Source organism: Protopterus annectens, chromosome 10.part0 (genome assembly GCF_019279795.1).
Source record: "Protopterus annectens isolate FY-2018-M chromosome 10.part0, PAN1.0, whole genome shotgun sequence".
NCBI lineage: Eukaryota > Metazoa > Chordata > Ceratodontiformes > Protopteridae > Protopterus > Protopterus annectens.
The window spans coordinates 573,591,759-573,608,552 of record NC_056744.1 but is presented as its reverse complement, the minus strand read 5'-3'; the positions used below and the strand labels follow the sequence as shown (position 1 = coordinate 573,608,552).

At 40.3% G+C, this 16,794-nt stretch overlaps 1 protein-coding gene across 2 annotated transcripts in view; it reads right to left on the bottom strand.

The window, feature by feature from the left end:
* The window catches only part of SZT2 (SZT2 subunit of KICSTOR complex), a 3,556,133-nt gene that overhangs the window by 224,436 nt on the left and 3,314,903 nt on the right, over positions 1 to 16,794 (bottom strand). For both annotated transcript variants that reach the window (XM_044085412.1, XM_044085413.1), the window contains one exon: positions 321 to 443. In XM_044085412.1, the coding sequence (XP_043941347.1) occupies positions 321 to 443 (123 nt within the window). The remainder of the gene's footprint in view (positions 1 to 320; positions 444 to 16,794) is intronic.

Here is a 16,794-nt window from a genome sequence, read left to right as displayed (position 1 = left end):
TGCAGCATGTAATATATACTGGTTGAAGGGGTCTGGAACTTTTGTGCAAAACGAAAATCGTCTGCTTTTTGCATTTGTGCTGAACCACTGCTTTGTATTGAAATAGATAAATAAATTACACAGATGAATAACTTTCAGCTGTTGAACTGTATGAATTATACATTTGCCCTTGTTACTAGGTCACACAGATGTAAATGGCATTTTGATATTTAAAGGGTGTTGCACTAAGATGGACTTTTCTGATGACTTGCTTTCCATGACTTTGGATACTGTTTGTAAAGAGTTCCCACCATCCCAGAGCACCAAATATAAGTTCTTACTGTAAATGGGCTCGTTCCATTTCAGACTGTTCTTCGAAAGCAGAAGCAGCATGACACACTAGAAGTGATACATCAAAATCACCATGGCGTCGCAGTCCATCTGTATCTTTGTAAGAACCAGAGCTTAAAAAATAAAATGGAAAGACAATTACTCTGTACAATTCTATAAAAAAGTAGACATTAAAAACATTACAAAAAATAAATTCAGAATTGTGTGCTTACTTATCAAAGATTGCTCTTAAAATGTTTTGTGACATTAAACAAGGTGATTAACACATCTGATCCCAAACTCTTTCAGGGAAACACAAACCTTGCAGTTACATCTTGAAGATCGTCTCATTTTAACTGGTTGGTACAGACGCACTGAAATGTTCAGATGCTACAGAAAATGCCACACTATGACTGTGCAGTTATAGCAGCCCATAGGCATCAAAATAAAGCAGTTGGCTGTGAAAATGTAAAGAAGGCCAGGATACAACATAAAATTACTGCTAATACAATATTCTGCATCATTTAATTTAGATTTCAATTTTTTATTAGTTAAGTAATGGCCCACAGACCCTTTTCAGCCACTACCAGGACACAAAAGTAAGGTTACATTATTACACATATATGGAGAGTTTAAAGTAGTAAAACAGGAAATCAGCCTTCCCACAGGAAACCCATGCCTATCCAGGTTGTTCTCTAACTTGTGCCTACTATTCATACAATATAGAATACTGATGGTAAGGAGCACCACTGCCTGCATTAACTGAAAAACTATTTCATTTATTTTTTTTTATTTGAAGTCTTTGGCTGACCATTAGCTGACTAGAGAATCACTCCTCGTCCACCTGCAGCCACCTTAGCCTCCCCCAGGCTAATCACAATCCATGTCCATGCGATGCCAGAAAGGAGCTTAAGGAATCTGGAGCAGTGTCACACTGCAGACAGAGCATGTGCTTTACCAATTTTTCCCACTCTCCGTGCACTCACTTCCCATGCCCAGGAGTTGGCATGCAACAGGATTCCCAGTATTTTGACCACACCTCCACACATGGTTCATCCTGAGAGTCCTCTAAAATACATATATCTCTACAACTCCCTGGTCTCTACCAAAGATCTACTGCAATGGTGCATCTAAAAGTGCCCCCTCCCCCAGGATGGGCTCATCCAGCCTCCCTGGTTGCTCTGTGAAGCTCCTGAGCTTCTAACAGAACCTGGATCATATGGGCCATATTCAGGGCTTTATCCCTCTATGTCACTAGTACAAGCAACTCCACAACTATCTGATCCACGACTGTACAAGGTTAATACTTTTAATTAACTTAATTAACTTAGTATATGTTTATGTACATAGAATATCTTGTAAGACAATCCTGTATAATCTTTGGAATTTGTTTTAGAATTCTATACTTAATGTTTGTACAGCTTTCCTTCCTGTCCCCATCAGTAAATGGGCTTTGCAGTAGGGATAATCAAAATAACAAGGCATAAGAAATTTATACATACATACATAAATAAATAAATAAGAGTACTTTGGCCTTCTGTTGCAAACAGATACCAAATTATACTTTTTGTCATAAACAGTAAAGTATCTCTGTTGCTCATACTTAGGGAAACTGCTGCAGCAAAGTACACTTCTGTGGACTTCTACAATCAGAAACAGTGAGCATTGCTGTATTCTTTTACAAGTATGTGGTTGTAGCTCCTAATGCATTGCTTTATTTGTCTTAATTTTGACAATTTATACAAAATATTTTACTTCTCCTCCTCTGTAAAAACTGGTGTGGGGGAGTGGACAATGGAATTAAGTTTAATGGCACACCATCTGACTCTACCACACAGTTACAGGAAGAATGGCAGTTTGTATTTCTGCAGCCCTGAATTCTGAGGGCTACAATTAAGATCACTGAAATATTATGATACATGTGGCAGCATGGTACGGATTGGACTGTTAGGATAACATAGTGTGATAGATAGCTAAGGACATGTCCTCAAGAATTTTAACAAGCTGCAGAAATTGTAACTTGTTCATTACGTAATTCCTCGAGTTATACTACTTCCAGTATGTCACTTTTCATAAAAGTTAGATCTATGCTGTAATAGCTCTGAACATTCCTGACGTCTTCTCCCTGAAAGAGATCATGAAGTACTGCTGTGACATCTAAGAGTAATCAAACTGTCTGAAAACTCTATAAACAAAATGTGTTCTTGGTTAATATGCAATCTGCAGTTTCTTTGACAGGGATCAGTGAGGGGGTTATACCTCCTTAATTCAAAGGTACAGCAGCCCTGGAGCTGATTTATGTTAAGGACAAAGCTGCAGAGAGTACAGTCCCCTGCAGGGGGGGGGAGCAGAGTTTTTACCCACTAAAATATAAATATATACATTTTAAAAACATTTGGCAAATGCAACAAGGATGGCAAAGACATTAGTGATGCTGCCTCTCAGCACTTGGTTCTCCAGCTGGTTTCCTGGTCAGGTAGCCTTCTGTGTGGATTCTGCAAGTCCTCCTTGTATCTGTTGTTGCTACCTGTTTTTTTGTCAGATGCTCTGTTTCCCAAAGGCATGCAGTAGGTGAACTCTCCAATCTTCCAAATGCCTACATGCATATAAGTGTAAGTGTGTGTGTGTGTGTGTGTGTGTGTGTGTGTGTGTGTGTGTGTGTGTGTGTGTGTGTGTGTGTGTGTGTGTGTGTGTGTGTGTGTGTGTGTGTGTGTGTACATTCAGTGATAACCTGGAGTTCTATCACCGCTAGGTTTCTCTGTCTTGCACAGACTACTAGGACAGCCACTGAGCGCATCCAACAGACACACACACACACACACACACACACACACACACACGTGCACACACACAACCTTGAAACAGATAAAGTGGGAATCACAGACTGCATGAAGATAAATATGCTTTAGACAATATATTTAGTTAAAAGCCACATCCACACATGCTGTTTTCAGCAACTCTCCTAGATCCATACCATCTCTTTTACTTTTCTGGCAAACATAAACGTTAATTAAAGAGACAGGACAAAGTAAACGAGGCAAAGAAACACTGACTGGGTGGTAAAGGACAATGCTGATATATTCATGTACATTTTATAAGTAATAAACAAAAGAGAAAAACTACAGTTCTGCAAGTAAACTAGTCATAACAGTAGATGTTCTAACAGATCACTGTTGCAGTACCCTAAGCTAAATAGGTCCTTCTCAAGAGAACCAACAAAATTTCAAAGCTAAAGGCCAATTTCCACATGCTCTAACTGCCTAGAGCAGTGCTCCACTTATGGAAAGTTGGACAGCAAAAATCTTCAGAGGTAAGAGACTTAACAGAACAATGCTGGGAAACAAACCCAACATAAACTATATACAAAAAGGGTAATGCATCCACAACCTAGCAATATAAGAGAGAAAACATGAAAAAAAAAATGGTTGGAGGGAGGAAAGGATGCTGTAACAGTGATCTATTAGAACATCTAGGTTATGGTAAGTTTACTTACACAACTGTACTATTTTTGGTCAGAGATAACTGTTGCAGTAGCCTAAGCTAAATTGGTAGATTTGCAATAGCTCAGAAAACCAATAAAAGGAGGAGGCCAATAAGCTAAGACTCCAGAAGTTTGGAGAACGGTCCTAGGCACAGCTTGTTCTGGAACTGGAAAAAGGATCTATCATAGAATATGTTTAGAATCTACCTCTTTCCAAAAAGCCACTGAAAAAGCCAAAACCTTTATAGAATGGGTCCTAACCCTGCCTGGAAGTGGCTTATTATAATGAGTGTAATAAAAAAGCAATAGTAGGAGACAACTATCTAGAAATGTTCATCTTTGACATTGACTGTCCTTTCCTCTTAACCTCATATGAAAAAAAAAACACCTGATTAGCTTTCCTAAAGGCTCGAGTATTGTCTAGGCTGCCTATGCAAATCCAGAGTGTGAATAATCTTTTCTCCAATATTCTTTTATTTTTTTCAACACACTTATTAAATTATCATTTAAGATACAGGTACAAACACGTTAACAGAAAAAAATAAACCATTTTAACATATTTCATTTATAGCCATTGCAGATTACATATATGTTTTTTTCTTTATACAATTGTCATTGAGTCCATTACATAAATTACTCAATTCCTGCCTTCCCTCAAACTTCTCTCCTCCTCCTGAATATTATACTGCAGGTAATGTTCCCAGAAATTTCATTTATTTCTATACAATTTGTTCATTTCCTTTTTAAAGATTCCACTTCCAATTATTTTATCTTTTATACGATATTCAAAATTTCAAATAAAGTTGGTTTAAGTTATTTTCTAGTAACTGCTGTTTTGGCAGCTAGTAGAATTAAACTTAATAAGGCCTTATTATGTGCAGGCAATTCAGATCTTCTGTCACAGCTCAAAATAACTATTTCCTTAGTTACAACCATTTGCCCCTGACATATTTCTGACAGTGTACTCTGCAGGGAATTTTAAAAATTTGCCAACTCATTACCCAAAAACATGTTCCTGGTTATCTCTTTCTTCCTCACCACACCATTTGCTATCTACCTGAAGAAAAATCATTTGAAGCGTGCTAGGGATATAAAAATAAGTATGCAAACATCCTAAACCTTCTGGACTTTGTTGCAAACTTTAGAGCCATAAATACATATCCCCCATTGTTCCCTTGTAAATTGCTTTTCCAGTCTCTCTTCCCAATCTTTTTTTAACCTCCTCTGAGATTCTTATACTTCTCATGCAATATTTCATATGCACTATTAAATACCCCTTTTTAAACAGCAGCTTTTGTTCTACATTCAACTAAAAACGCTAACAAAGGTCGTTCACTTAGGACTCCTCCAGCCCTTTCTCTTTGCCTAAACTCTGATAGCAATCCATAATAGGGAAGGCAGTCTGTAACCTGCAGTCTACACTTCTTCTTGGACTCATCCCATTCTATTACATTCCCCTCTCTAGTTATTTCCTTCCATTACCTTAGTTCCTTTGCCAGTTTTCTCCAGTAAATTCCAGCCCCATTCTTGCCTATTTTCTGTACCCCTACTTGCAGCCATCCCTATTGTTAAAATCTCCTTTCTCCATTCCCATGTTGGCTTAATTCTCAGCATACCTTCTTCATCTTTATGAATATAATAATCTGTAAAGTTATTATTATCCTTAGGAATCTGCATTTCAAAATCCTACTCTTTTCTTAAATGCCCAACCATACATCATCATCCTTTTCCACTCTGAATTATAACCTTCTGCTTGTGTTATGTATGTCAGCATTAACTGTGTAGCTATAAAATATCCTTTCAAATCAGGTAATCCTAAACCATCTTGCTCTAGTGGGAGGATCAACTTATCACACGTACCTTTTACTCTCTTTCCCTCCCAGACAAGTTCCTTCAACTCTATTAATTATTGTCCACAACTTCTCCTCTGGTTGACAAAGATATGCCTGACCTGTATAGAAAACTAAAGGGAATAAACATTTTCACTGCTTGCATTTTACAATCTGACCCATAAACAAGAGCTTTCAGTTTCTCAGTTTTTGTATTACCATATATCTGGCATTCATCAGACCTATCATTGAGTACAATGCACCCTTTGGTATGTACCTAACCAGGCATATACAACAACTGGAAAGTCCACAGAGGTTCTTCACTAAAAGAATACAGGGCATAAGTAATATATGCCAGCTCATTCTGTAGTTCATGCAGAACGCAGCCTGGAATGTTGTCTGGACCCATGGATGCTGTGTTCTTGGCTTTGGAGAGTGCTGTCTTTACTTGTGCATCCATGATTACAGGGGCTTTGCATTCTTCTGGGATGTCGATAGGCCCTTTGGAGGGTGGGGGGGGGGTAAAGTTTGCACTGAACCTGTCTGCCAGCATGTTGGCAACATCAATTGGTCCTATAAATCTAGTGCCATTGTGCTGTAGCTCAGAGCAGATCTGAGTGTTGCCATTGAGATTCTTGACATAGCTGTAGAATGCTTTGTGGTTGTCTTTAGAATCAGTGGCAATTTTATTTTCATAACTAGCTTTGGAAGATTTTATGAGGGACCTCAGCTTCTTACTGAGAATGACCGGGGAGTTGCTGCAATCATGGGATTTTACTCTCTTTTGCAACAGCTTCTTCCTTCTGTTGTAGAGCATTTATGGCAGGGGACCACCAGATTGGCTTCCTTTTTATGGAGGATAGCGTCTTGGTTCTGTTGGGGATGGCATGGTCCATGCACTCATGTATGTGCTTATACAGTGCATCTGTAGAATATTCAGCAGTTGTGCCTCTATTTTCCGTCTGTCTGGCTGTCATGGTTAGCCATGTATGTCTTAAGCAAGAAGTTGGCTTTGGAGAAGTTTTTTACTGTGGTTTCCTTAATGGGGGGTGGGGGCGCAATATGGATGTCTAGGGTGATTAGCTTGTGGTCGAATCTGACCAGCGAGGAGTTGACCTCTGGCATGGAGCATTGGTTACCCATACTGGAAATGACTAGGTCCAGGGTATTGCTTCCCCATGTGGGGGTATAGACAACCTGATCCAGGGCGTTGAAATTTATGAATTCCAGAAAACGATGAGCAAATGAGTTAGTACATGAGTAGTTTTCCCATTTGATGGTGGGGTAGTTGAAATCTCCCATTATTAGAGTATTGGGCTGTACCTTAATATTATCCAGTATGTCAAGAAAAGTACAGTTTTGTACCTACCATAAATGTAGATGTTCGAAGATCCACATTGCTGCAGTCCTTACATATGGGTAGTCCGCTGTCCTCGGTCGGCCCGAATACCAAAGTATAAGGCTGACGTCGGTCAAGGCGCATAAAACTGACATCAGGACGTCAGGGTACAAATGCGCATGACCGACGTCATATCCTCAGTCTTTTCTTGCCCCAGATGTCAGAAGGCCCTAAAAAGAAAGGCCAAAGCCAAAAGACAACAAACAAACAACCAACCACCCCTGCACTAATCATATGTACAATATTTACAATATTTACAATATTCACAACCCAAACCACACAACCGCCTCTAAGTACAGAGGGGAAGGAGGGAGGGTAAATTGGACTGCAGCAATGTGGATCTTGAACATCTACATTTATGGTAGGTACAAAACTGTACTATGTTCTTCATCTCACATTGCTGCAGTCCTTACATATGGGTAGAATCCCAAAGCAGAGGTAAGGGAGGATGGCAAAACTATAAAGCATTAGGAGCTGCCAAAATGCCCTGTAAAATTGCAGTGGCAAAACCAGCCCTAGATTTAGAGTAAAGTGGAAGGTGGTAATGCTTAGAGAAAGTATGCACTGAACTCCAAGTAGCTGCCTCCAAAATATCTTTAGTAGCCACCCCTTAAAAAGCTGTAGAAGTGGCAGTAGCCCTAGTGGAATGAGGCCTAATTCCAGCTGGAATCTCCTTACCATGATGGGAATAACAGAAAGCAATACAAAACCAATCCACTTAGAAATAGTCTGTTTTGAAACAGGTTTGCCCTGAGAACCCAAAGCAAATGAAACAAACAACTGCTGAGACTGCCTGCACCCTTTAGTTCTGCTCAAATAATATCGCAACTGTCTGTGTACATCCAAAGTGTGCAAAATCTTTTCCCCTTTATTTTGGGGTTTGCATAAAAAGTAGGCAAATGAATAGTTTGGTTTAAAGCCACACTAGAAACCACTTTAGGCATAAAGGAAGGGTTAGTACGCAAAGACACCCTATCCTTGTGGAAAATTAGGAAAGGCTCAACCGCCATAAGGGCCTGTAATTCAGAAACCCTTCTCGCAGAGGTAATGGCCAACAAAAAAGCAGTCTTCCATGATAAATATTTCAATTCGGCAGTCGCAGCAGGCTCAAAAGGTTGTAGAGTGAGTTTCTCCAACACAAAATTGAGATCCCAAGCAGGAGTAGGAGCTCTACGTGGGGGTCTTATATTCTTTGCCCCTCTAAGGAATTGCTTAAACAAAGGATGAGAAAACAATGGTGGGTCACAGTCATAGTGAGCAGAAATTGCTGCAGCATGAACCTTAATAGAGGAGAAGGACAAACCTTTGTCCAGTAACTCAGTAAGGTATTGAAGAGCCACACTTAAATCAGGTTTAGAAACATCAAAATCCTTTGCTGTACTCCAAAATAAAAATCTCCTCCATTTATCTGCGTACACTTTCCTTGTACTAGGCCTTCTGGCCTCCAAAATAACATTCAAAAGTTGTTGTGGAAGCTGAGACCCTCCAGGATTCAAAACCGAATATGCCAGGCTGTTAGATGTAGAGAGTGAAGTTTGACATTGAGTAAATGACTGTTCTCCTGAGACAGCAGGTGAGGAATCAAGGCAAAGGCCATGGAGGCTCCGCACCAGACTTCTCAGTAAAGGGTACCAGTGCTGTCGAGGCCAATCCGGAGCTATTAAAATCATGTTTGGCTTGTCCTGTCTGACCTTCAGGAGTACCTTTGGGAGGAGAGGCAGAGGTGGAAAGGCATACACATGAAGATTGCTCCAATTGAATGAGAGAGCATCCACTTTCCAAGCTGTGGGATGAAACCTTTTTGTGCAAAACTTTGGCAGCTGGTAATTTAGTGGAGAAGCGAACAAATCTATGTCTGGAGTTCCCCACAACACTGTCAATTTCTGAAATACATGAGGATCCAATTTCCACTCGTGGGGATCCATAATTTGTCTGCTCAACATATCTGCTAAGGAGTTCTGTGCTCCTGGCAGAAACCTTGCCTGAAGATTTAGCTGTAAACTGAGAGCAGTCTCCCACAAAATCATTGCTTGTCTGCATAGAGGATAAGAATGCGCTCCCCCTTGCTTGTTGATGTACCACATGACAGTTGTGTTGTCTGTTAGAATCAACACCTGCCCTGGAAGAAGTAAATCCTTGAAAGCTATTAATGCAAATTGGACTGCTAACATCTCCTTCAAGTTGATATGTAGATGTTGAAGTCTGGCAGGCCACGTGTCTTGTACCCATTTTCCATTTAGATGAGCTCCCCAAGCTTTGTCTGAGGCATCTGTCGTTAGAATCTGACTCGCCTCTGGCCGGGTCACAGAGAGTCCCTTGTTTAGGTGACATTCCTGAGCCCACCACAAAAATTCCTTTTGAATGCAAGGTATTATCTGAATGACAGTGTCCATATCTTGGCAGTGCTGTGTCCATACATTTTTGAGATACCATTGCAGCTTCCTCATATGCAGTTTGGCATTGGGAAGTACCAGAATACAAAATGCCATGAACCCCAAGGCTTGAAGGACTGTCCTTGCAGTCAGCCTGGACTGACGAGATAATTGGTGGAAGTAAAGAGAAAGAGTCTTTTGTTTGTCCGGGGTCAAAAAGGCCATCTGGGATGCTGTATTCATTCTCACACCCGGAAAGCACATGTCCTGAGAGGGTACTAGACTGTACTTTATTTCGTTCACAGAATACCCCAGGCATCTTAACACTGCCATCACATACTGTAAATGATGAAGAAGTTCGTCCTTTCCTTGGGCCAGAATCAGGCAATCGTCCAAATAAGGATAGATTTGTATTCCTCTTAGCCTGAAGAAAGCTAGCACTGGAGCCAGAACCTTCGTGAACACTCTGGGCGCAGTAGATAAGCCAAAGGGCAATGCAGAGAACTGATAATGAGAAGTCCCAGCCCGAAAACGCAGATACTTCCTGCAACTGAGCCTGATAGGAATATGAAGGTAAGCCTCCTTGAGATCCAGAGTCACCATCCAGTGATCTTTGCCCAGCAGAGGTAAAAGCTGTTGTAATGTCAACATTTTGAACTTGGGAATGTCCAGATATGTGTTGAGGATAGACAAATCCAAAATTGGTCTCCACGTGTTCCCTTTCTTTGGTACTAGAAACAGGCGAGAATAAAATCCTAGGCCCACTTCTGGCAGAGGGACCGGTTGTATGGCCCTTATTTGAAGTAGTAGAGAAATTTGTTTGTGAGCCTCTAGTCTTTGCTGAGGAGGAACGTCCGGCATGCCTTTGAAAGGAGGCAAGGTATGGAAATAAAACTTGTAACCTTGGTGTATGATATCCAATACCCATTTGTCTTGGGTAATCAAATCCCAATTTTCCTTGAAGAGTGCCAACCTTCCTCCCAAAGGTGCTGCCAGGCAAGAAGGATCTGGCAGCTGAAAAGGTAGGTCATTGGGCCTGTTTACGAAAGGACTGGCCCCTGCCCTCACCCGAAGATTGTGCAGGTGAACTCCCTGTTCTAGGTCTGAAAGAACTCTGAGCTCTGCCCCTACCACGTCTAGATCTACCCCTAGACTGAGAATCATAAGAAGGATATGTCCACCCCTTAGCAGGCCAATTCCTACTAAACTTCGGAGGCTGAACTTGCAAAAAATCTTTAACAGCCTGCATAGACTTAGCCTTGTCTTCCATTTTCTTCAAGACTGACTCCACAGGTGAACCAAACAACACATAAGACTGCAAAGGAGCATCCAAAATCCTAGTCTTAACATGGTCAGATAAAGTCTGATCCTTTAACCAGGCGTGCCTGCGAAGAACTGAACCAGTGGCAGCCACCCTAGACGAGGCCTGTACAGCATCAAAACCACATTGTAATGAATGCTTACCCACCTGTTCAGAGACATGCACCAAATCTTGTAATTCCTTACACTCAATGCCTTCCGCCAGAGCATCCACCTTAGACTTCAATTTAGAAAGAAGAAAGTTTTGATATTTCAGCATATGAAACTGGCAATTCAAAGCCCTCATAGCTAAGGTAGAAGATGTATAGACCTTCTTTCCCAATCTATCCAAAGCTCTGGCCTCTTTATCTGGAGGAACCGGATTTTTTACAACAGAGGCCTTGACACCCTTAGGTCCCTGACTAATAGTTTCTGGGTCCGCCCTAGGACTCTTATAAAGATATTTATGAGCCTCAGGCACCCTGTAATACCTATCCGGTTTAACAGGAGCAGGAGGCAGAGAATCAGGATTAAGTGAAGCCTCTGCAAACACATCTTCCACAACATCCAGAACAGGGGGTATAGCCAAGGGCCTATGTTGGGGTAAAAGCAAAAATTCCCTAAGCCTTTTCCGGGAATCAGAGAAGTCCTGACCTTCCCACTTAAAATGTTCTCTCACAGAATGAAGTGTCTCTGAAAAAGAAAAAGCCTCTGGAGGAGAAGCAGAAGGAGTAGAATCATCTGCATCAGAATCAGAATAAGGAGAGTACTCCTGCAAGTCTTCAGCAAGACTCTGAAACATCCAAGCCTGCTCAAAACTTCCCAACTCAGGCTCCACCCTAGGCCTCTTATCAGGAGGGGGCAAAGAACCTCTAATCAGAGTAATCAAATCTTCTGCCATTTTAAGCATGTGCTTCTTGGGCACAGACCCTGCTGAACTAGGAGTGACACCAACAGAAGCTAAACCTGGCCTGCCTCTGGGAGAAGCCTTGGAAACAGAAGGAGAGGGCCTAACCACCCTAGGAAGGGAGGGGAGTACAGTAACCTGAGAAGCCCCTTCAGCCTGACCTGCCTCCTGAGAGGCCACATCCTGCAATATCAAAGTCTCCCCCTGAGACTCCAGAGAAGCCTCCGTCGGAACCACCGGTTCCACTGACGACTCTAAAGAACCGGCGTCCGGAACGGACGACTCATCTTGCCTGGGTTTAACAGTTTTGTCTTTGCGCTTCTTCGTAGAAGCGGACGCCGGAGAATCCGACGGCATATTATAATTGCACCGCTTCCCGAAGACCAGCCTAGCACAATCTAACCTTCGCTTAATAGTGCGCTTATTGAACGTAGCACAAAAGCGACACCCCACAATGTCGTGCTCAGGCCCCAAACAAGGAATACACAAGGAATGATAATCCCTATGCGGTATCTGTTTCCCACAAGAAATACAGTTATTCACTTTTTCTGACATCCGGTAAAACACTGAGGCAAGAAAAAACCAAAATATTCCCCAACGGGGTACTTAGCCAACTTGGATTCGGTCTGAAACTCCGAACTCAAAAAATTTCAGAACGCCGAACGGCACTTGCAACGCTGCTTCTGCATCGGACCATGCGGCAAAAAAGACTGAGGATATGACGTCGGTCATGCGCATTTGTACCCTGACGTCCTGATGTCAGTTTTATGCGCCTTGACCGACGTCAGCCTTATACTTTGGTATTCGGGCCGACCGAGGACAGCGGACTACCCATATGTAAGGACTGCAGCAATGTGAGATGAAGAACATCGTGGAGTGAGCGTCCTGGGGAATAGCGGGGATCTGTACCAAGCTAGAACCTGGACTGCAGCCTTGCCCAGTGTTAATTGTACTTGGACAATTTTGGATGCATTACGTTAAGCAACTAGCATAGAGGTGTGGATATCCTTTATGAATATGGACACACCTCCTCCTTCAGTGTTTCAGTCCAGGTGAGGTAACTGAAAGGTGTGGTATGAATTACAGCAGCTCCAAAATAGTGAAATACTGGTAAGCAGAAAGGCAACAAACCAGATAAAATCACAGAACCTTTATTGTCCAAAAATAAAAATAAAAATGTGTATGCAGCAACCGTTACTGTCTAAGCGGTTTCACCCTCATGGGCATCTTCAGAGTCAGTTAACTTCATTCAAAACAAACTTTAAATACACTGTCAATTAGTGCATAATTAAACACAGGTAGTGAAACAGAAAAGTGGCTAATTAATTGACAATCCCCTTTAGATGCTTGTTCACCAGGCCTTGAACTCCTACAAAACAGTATATTATTTAATAAAATCCCTGTAAATGATTACTAAAAAATAAATAAAAAATAAATAAAATAAAGTAAAAAAATGACAATAAATGAAGTAAATCAGGAGCCAACATGTGCAATAGTGACGTTCCTTATGAAACAAAAAATACATGTCTATTACAGTATTTAAAAATAACAAAAATGTGTGTTATATACAGGCTGCCTTATGTCTTAAAATGCATGCCAAAGACAATGCCTCATTGATACCAGGGGCATCGCTAGCATCCATTCTCAATTGCCAGAGACATTCCCGTATCTTCAACACAGTTTTGTAGTCTCCCCCAAACTCCTTTGTGTAAAGCCTGTCGATGACAAAGAAAATAAACTTTTAAAAATTTGTACAGTGATTCGTGTGTACAAATAATGAATTACTGGTTTTCTTGTTCTTTATATCCCTATAATGTTCTAATATTCTCTGTCTTAACTTCCTAGTAGTCATTCCTATGTAGAACGCTGGGCAAGATAAACAGGTAGCAGCATAAATAACCATGCTCGTATTACAATTACAGTAACCAGGGCTCTTCAAAGTTCTCTTAAAACTACCTAGACAAACATAGGGACCATCGTTAATAAATTTACAAGCCTTGCAGTTACCACATTTGGCCATTTTGGCAGGTCTTTGACCAAAAGATCTAGGGGTCCTCTCTAGTAATTCTTTCAAATTCAAGCCTCTACTGTTAATAAAAGAGGGACTTTTACCTAGTATATTGTGTAAATCTGCAGGAATAAGATATTCCCAAGCACGATGAATGACTTCCTTAACTTCAAGTGCTAACACATTATGTTGTAGTACCATTCCTGTTGGCATGTCTCTCCTATCAGGTACTTCTTTGTAGTTGGTAACTTTGTCACACAACCTGTGTGTGTCATGTAAGATGGGAACAAAGTCAGTAGACCTTCTTCTAAATATTTCGTGTTGAAGCGTCAAAAATATGTCAGTCGGGTAGTTTCTTTGACAAATAGATCCCTCAATATGTCTAGTTCTACTGAAAAAATGTCATCCTCACTGATAATACGAGACAACCTGATCATCTGGCCCATGACTACATTCCTCTTGACATAGGCAGGGTGACAACTCTTATAGTGTAGAAATGAGTTACTATAAGTTTTCTTTCTATACAGTCTGGATTCTAACTTGCCTTTTTTAATATACAATTGTAAATCCAGATAGTCAATACTATTCTTGTCAACCTTGTGTGTAAATTTTAGAAATGTAGTCGTGTTGTTCAGATATAGAATGAATTCATCCAATTCATCAAGTGTGCCTTTCCAAAAGAACAGAATGTCATCCAAGAATCTTAAATAAATAGGCATCTTAGCCTTGTATTCAGATGTCAATACAAAGTGATCCTCCCATTCTGCTAAAACAAGGTTGGCGTAAATGGGTGCACATTTAGCGCCCATGGCAACCCCAGTGGACTGCCTATAATATTCATCTTCAAAACCAACGTAGTTGTTCTCCAACACTATTTGCATCAGATCAACCAACAAACCCTTCTTGGTCCGATGCAAATTATTGTGTTTATCCAGACTCTTGCTGAACCAATCAAGACCAAAATCATGGGGAATCACTGAAAATAAATTGATGACATCAACAGTTACCAACAAGAATCCCCTCAAGTCTTCGTTGGTCAAAATTCTAAGGCAGTCCAAGCAATGCCATGAATCTTTTAGTAAGTGAGGCAATCTGTCCAAAGTATCCTTGATCGCAATGTCTATGTATGAGGCTAGTGGTTCAGTTTTAGATTGTCTAGCTGCAACTATCGGTCTAAAAGGTGGATTGGCTATGTTTTTGTGAATTTTGGGTATGCCAAAAAGAGTGGGTATGACCGGATGTTCTACCAATAGATATTTATATTCCTCAGCATCTATGAAGGGGATCTGTGATTTGTAGCAACTAGATTTGTTACAACATATTTGGTTTGCAATTTCATTTCGTGAGATAGGCATTACCATATTCTCACAACACAATTCAAGTACATCCTATTACTAATTTTCTTTATTATGAAGTTTTTTCAGTCGACCTAATCAATTGGTCGCAATTTTTATTAAGACTCCTTGGTTTTACTATTTATCGGTGAATAGGGAAATTTTCTTGGGTTAAGCCTTAGGTTACACATTTATATCATTGTTACTTTTTCTGACTCTTTAGATATATATTTCCATTTATAATGGAACAATTAATGGTTCAATATATGGAAATTTCAAGACAAATTATTACAAGCCAACAAGACTACAGAACACAATATTAAAGATGTTAGTTTAACAGATACACAAGTGGAACTTTTTACTATGCATACACCTCCAGTGTCCACTGCTGAAAGGCAAGTGAACACAGAGATACCAAGAGGGGAAAGAAACCACAACCCCATGGGGCATACCAACAACAGCAGAGGAAGGGTTGGTACAAACAGTACCCCTATAGGATCAATATTTGACATGGAGAACTTCTTGGTGCCCCTGTCCTAGGTGACACCTTTAGACCAGATAATCCTGGGACATTCAACACCCAGGTACTTAGATTCAAGAAGTTAGTTAAGAAATATAAATCACTTCAGATGGATAATGTTTTTTTAGAGCGTTCCTTAGAACTTAACCAAGTACCTAGAGGCTTGAGAGTATATAGAATTCCTATGGGGATTGAGGCAAATACAGAGGCATATAAGAATATGCTGGACCTTTTTGACAAAACTGGGATGGATTTAATGAGAATTATCATCAGAGATAACAACAATAGGTTAAGTGTTTTAAAAAATGAACTAATCACTCTCAAGCAGAGCATTACCAATGATTTACTCTTTGAAAGTACAAAAGTAGACTAGACAGAATTTCAACTGAACTTGAAAGATTTGTTAAAACAAGTATGGAAAGAAAACAGAAAAAGATACTAAGGGACACCACTGAATACAAAGAGAAAAGCGCTTACCCCTTACCGAACACGAATGGGGATGTTCATTATTTTGGGGACACAAGGAGAAACACAAATTTAACTGAAGAGGGGGCAACTGATGAGGCACATTTTGCGGTGGAAGAGGACGAGGAGGTTTTTTTAGAAAACCAACCTCAACTAAGATGGTCAGACAGGTTGAGGAATCGAGGCAATACACGAGACCAGGTGGATCAGAGACCACCTCAGGGATTAGGTCGGTATACAGGGAACAATTGGAGGGGTGGGCGACAGAGGAGGAACAACTCAAACTTGAACTTCAACAACAACAACAACTGGCACAACAGATGAATGAGAAAAGTGACAATACTTCAACTATTTCCCCTATTATTGATTCTCCAGCATTTTGTTTTTGATCACCTATTTATTTACCTCGACATTCTTCAGCCAATATGTTAAATCCACTTTTGGTCAACAACACCAAAGAGAGCCCCAATATTTTAGGGGACAATTCTTTTTATGTTTACAACTTTTCTAGTTTGAAGATCATGGATAGTCACCTTAGTTTATTGAAAAAAGGTTTAACTTTCGTACCTGATTTTAAATATGACATTAGTAAGGTTCTCATCAATTTAAAGCTTTATACAAGAAAATTGAACTTAAAAATATTTTTCAATAATAAACAAATGATTGATAGTGGGTTACAAACATTTTCAATTAGAAGTAGTACATTTATACCGCCATATCATCCTGCTGTGCTGGCCTTTGAATGTCTATGTACAACACAAATTAGGCGGCTTCTTGATAATAGACAGATTACAGTTGACAACAATTTAACATCTGCAGAAGTCTTTTACTTAAAGGAACTTTCTGACAACAAGAAATATAGGGTTATGAA